Below are 4,339 nucleotides of genomic sequence, written 5' to 3' on the forward strand. Positions count from 1 at the left end.
CAACACTGTCCAAGAAGCCACCCTTCGTTCGGAATGCGCTGGAGAGACGAAGCGTCCGAGTGAAACGGGTACCAACAACAGCACCTTGTGCTTGCTCCAGCACAGACACTTTCAAACAGGGGAAAACTGGCTGAAAGGAAGAATTTACAAACATAAATCAGTTGCCACCTGCTTTTGTTCACAACCTTTGGGTGTGACAAGTCTCTAAGGCTGCTTTTATCTATCAGAATATGACAGGAATGTTTGACTTGTAACTCATTTAAAACTATACATTTAGGAAGATGGTTCCTCGTATTTTCCACCTTGTCAGAGCAGAAGTAGCACAAGCAGGTTGGCTATGTTTACTCTTGTGAGACTCTTAAGTACTTATAATAAATGTGAGGAGCTGGTGAGGAGAGTGGTGTCAGGGATGATCAGGTGACCCTGTTGCAGTGACTCTGTGGCACACAGTGAGCCCCTCTGCCCAATGAAATTCCCCTGGGATGCTGAGCTCGTGAGGAGATGGTTTTCTTGGGCCAGCTTGTGTTTGAAACTAGCAGAAAGAAGGCAACATAATATGTTACTGGAAAAAACAGGGGGGTTCTGTTGCATTGTGGATTCATCTGACAATGAGACGTTAAACTCAGGAGCAAGGTGTGCAAGCAAGGCTTGTTTGATTTGGAAAAGCTGCCAAGGAAGAGATTTAGTGGAAGCACGAAAATCAAAATGCTTATCTATCAGACTTGCTTGAGTTTGTACTTTCTGTCTTGAGATGAATTGGAAAGCAGGGTCCATAGCGATGCTTTGTGCCAAGAGAAGTGTTGGAAAAATGGGTCTCACGATGCATTTGGCCTGTCATGAGGGAGTGGTCAGGACAGTTCTTATCCTTGTGTTCATACAGCTCTTCTTTTCCAGCCTTCAGTCAAGTCCTTGGGCACAGAGCGCCTGATCCGCACCTCGCTAGACCTGGAGCTGGACCTGCAGGCTTCAAAGACCTGGCATGATCGGCTAGTGCAGGAGATCTCAGTGCTGAGGGAGCTGAAGGAGCAGCTGGAACAAGCTCAAAGTCAGGGTGAAAAGGAGTTTCCACAGTGGGTGAAGGATGATGAGAGATTTCGACTGCTGCTGCGGCTGGTGGAAAAGCGCGTGAGTAGTAACTGCCTCCGGACTGCAGTCACTGTGAGAAACAAGGGGCTTGGGATGGACAGGAAAGGAAGCGTCCTCCACTTAGAGCTCCATCAAGCAAGCATTTGATGGTGAAGGCTGCAGTCCTTGGGTCCTGGCTGCTCTCAGCTGTGGCATGTAAAAACTTCAGAGGCTGAGTGGGCCTTCCCACAGATATGAGGGTGAGGAAGGGAGCAGTTACATCTCTTGCTGCTTCCAGGAGAAATACTGGCTGCATAAAACTTGTGCATAGATGACACTTGGCTTTAGAATAGGGTCCTTATGCATATGAAGTAATATAAGTCAGATGATAACAGACTTTCTGGCTTTTATAGCTTAATAGTATCTATCTGCTTATGAACGGTGGGCTGCAGGGCAGGGATGGGAAGGAGACAGAACTAATTACCAAGAATTTTAACCAGCTGTTCATGAAATGGTTTTCTGTCCTTTTATGAAACTTTTTTTCATTGCATTTCACTTTTCTGGAGAGGATTTAAATAGAAATCATTAGCTTCAAAAGGAATGTATTTACAGATCAGGTAGGCAAAGCACAGAGATGTCTGAACAAGCCTGTGTAGGTGATGAGCAGGGTGGGCAGATGGGCAGCCTTCTGCCATGGTTGGTTGTTATTTTAAACCAAAAAAGTATTACTCCATAACTGGTGATCTTCATGCCTTAGATGCTGCATTTTGTGCTCTTTGCTGGATTTTGGCCCCTTTTTAACTTCCTGTAGAGTTCTGTTAGTCCCAAACCCGTACATTTACCAGCATGGAGATTTTGTGCCTTAGCACAGTGCAAATACAACAAGTCACCAATGCCATCTGTTTGTCAAGTGCAGCTTCCCTGTCTGTAAGGGTGGTGGTGTGTTATGGACAGCACCTACCTTACTCTGTCCACATCATACTCTCCCTCGTGTACAGGGCTTCTCACTTCTGCTGACCCCAGGCAGAACCCAAGTGATGATGGCACCAGGAGCAGGGGTGAGTTGGTACCTGATGCTCTGTGGGGCACAGCTGGGACATGGGTTACCATGTTCTTGCATGAGCTGATCTGCTGGCTTAAAATGTATCAGGAAGATAGAAAGAAGCAGCAGAAAGAAGCAACCGTAATCCTTACCAGAGGGCTGGAAGAAGACCTTACACAAAGCTCTCTCCATTACAGTGGTTAGCTGACAAGTCTTCACTTTAGCTTCTGTGGCTCATGATTACCAGAATCAGCAGCTTCCAAACCACTCACACCTGCAGCTGAAATCCTGCTGTATGTGGAGATAGTTGGATAAAATGGTGCTTTTTGAAAACACAAACAACTCTTCCATTATTTGTCTAGGTGGAGAAAGCAGAACACCAGTGTGAGCTGAAGGCTGATAAAATGATGAGGGCTGCTGCCAAGGATGTGCACAGGCTGCGAGGGCAGAGTCGGAAGGAGCCTCTGGAAGTGCAGTCATTCAGGTAAGCCAGGTCATGGGGAAAGGGCAGGTAAAGGGACTGCTACATGGTTTCCTGTGGGTGGCTAAGATGCTGATGAGGAGGGCTGGTCTTTGTAGAAGTGCTTAAGTGTCCTGCTTAAACAAAAACTTGTGCATTTTTATATGAAAGTATAAGGTCTAAGAGTCAGGGAAACAAGCTGCAGCACTGCACGTGATCACAAAGCAGGCAGCAGTGCTCCAAATCCCTCCCCATCTGGCACCAAATTCACAAATCCTTTGTTTAATCCAGCAGCAGCCCGTTGCTTCCTTAAGAAACATACCTTGAAAGCAGAAAACCCAAATCAAAGCCTTTCTGAAATGGCTTTTTGGCAGCGTGATGAGTCTAGCTGTAAGGATGCCTCCTGTCTGATATGTAAATAGGAGGTGTAGGTCAAGACAGGGTGTGCTGCTGCTCGTTGTGATGGCAGTTGGAGGGATGAATCTGAATGTGGATGATGGACGTTTCTGGCAAGACTTCTGTGGAATTAACAACCCATCATCTCTCTTCAGAGAGAAAATGGCCTTTTTCACCCGGCCGAGGATAAACATCCCGACGCTCTCTGCAGACGACGTGTGATCGCCATGAAGTATTTGCTTTCTGGACAGTTCCACGAGTGCAGTTTGGGGTTTGAAGTTATTTATGTGGTATAATGAAGGTACCGAGGCATTTGTATATTAGAGCTTTTGTCAGTACGTGGATGTGTTGAGGATTTTTAGGTTAAAGTTCTATCATCACAGAAACCAGCATTAAAGTGACAAGATTGTATAGTTTGTATATTTAGGAATGTATTTTTGGGAAATAGAATTTTAAATAAGAACAAATTCAGCGTGAGGTGCTGTTATTCTTAAATAATGCTGTTTAGGCTTTTTGTACAGCTCTACCTTTTAGAGGTTTTACTGCAATAAAATAACTTTGAAGGAACCTCACCCCTGCCTTCTATGATGTTCTGCATCGGACTCTCCTCTGAGTGATGTATTTTGTACCCCGTGGGGAATGCAAGGAGCCAGTTTCGGACTCCCCAGTGCTGTGAATGAGTTCTCTGTGAGCTGTGAAGCGTTTCTGTTTCCTGCCAGGTCATAAAAGTAGGTGTGAAGTTGAGAATACTTGCACTTTTAACACTTGTACTGCAGCTCCTGTCTGTAACGGGTCTGTCGGGGGGACGTGGGGAGCCCATTGAAACCACTCTGTGGGAGGAGGGCTGCGGGTTTTATGTCCGTTCTAGGTTTTTCCAATAAAGTGACCTTTCTGGAGAATCCTTCTTGCTTTTGTCATGTGTACGTCTTCTCATCGGCTGGCACCTAAGTAGTCGTGGGGTTTTTTGTCACTAGCTGGAAGCGTGTAGCTTGTACCTGTGTCTTATTCTGCAGGTCCTTCCGAGAGGAAGCTGGTGGCTGTGCTCTGCAGTGATGTGCGTGCCCCTGGGCGTCCTCAGTTTGTTCTATGTATGGGTTGTACTGGAGCTGCTGGGACGTAACTCACAACTCAGACCATTCTGTGACTGAAAGCACTCGTCGGTCACCCCTAAACCTGGGCTGGGTTTGATGTGGTGGGTCTGGGACTGCCTCTCCCTTCCAAGACCTGCAATGAAGCGCGCAGCTCCCTCATGGAATTCGCCTGGAATGCTTTGGGTGGGAAGGGTCCTCCCCGCCGCGCGGGGGCGCTGTGTCCCGCTCGAAGCCCCTCCCCCTACATTCCGTACTTCCCGCTTCCCTCGCGCCACTTCCCGTTCC

At 47.0% G+C, this 4,339-nt stretch overlaps 1 protein-coding gene across 1 annotated transcript in view; it reads left to right on the forward strand.

Annotated features, from left to right (window-relative positions):
• Positions 1–3,797, forward strand: part of WWC1 (WW and C2 domain containing 1) — a 38,236-nt gene extending 34,439 nt beyond the window's left edge. The window contains 4 exon segments of the mRNA XM_010011769.1: positions 1–68; positions 895–1,125; positions 2,470–2,591; positions 3,119–3,797. Of these exon segments, the coding sequence (XP_010010071.1) occupies positions 1–68; positions 895–1,125; positions 2,470–2,591; positions 3,119–3,185 (488 nt within the window). The 3' untranslated portion in view covers positions 3,186–3,797.
• The last annotated feature ends 542 nt before the right edge of the window (positions 3,798–4,339 follow it).

Source organism: Nestor notabilis, unplaced genomic scaffold (assembly GCF_000696875.1).
Source record: "Nestor notabilis isolate BGI_N333 unplaced genomic scaffold, ASM69687v1 scaffold23923, whole genome shotgun sequence".
NCBI classification, from domain to species: domain Eukaryota; kingdom Metazoa; phylum Chordata; class Aves; order Psittaciformes; family Psittacidae; genus Nestor; species Nestor notabilis.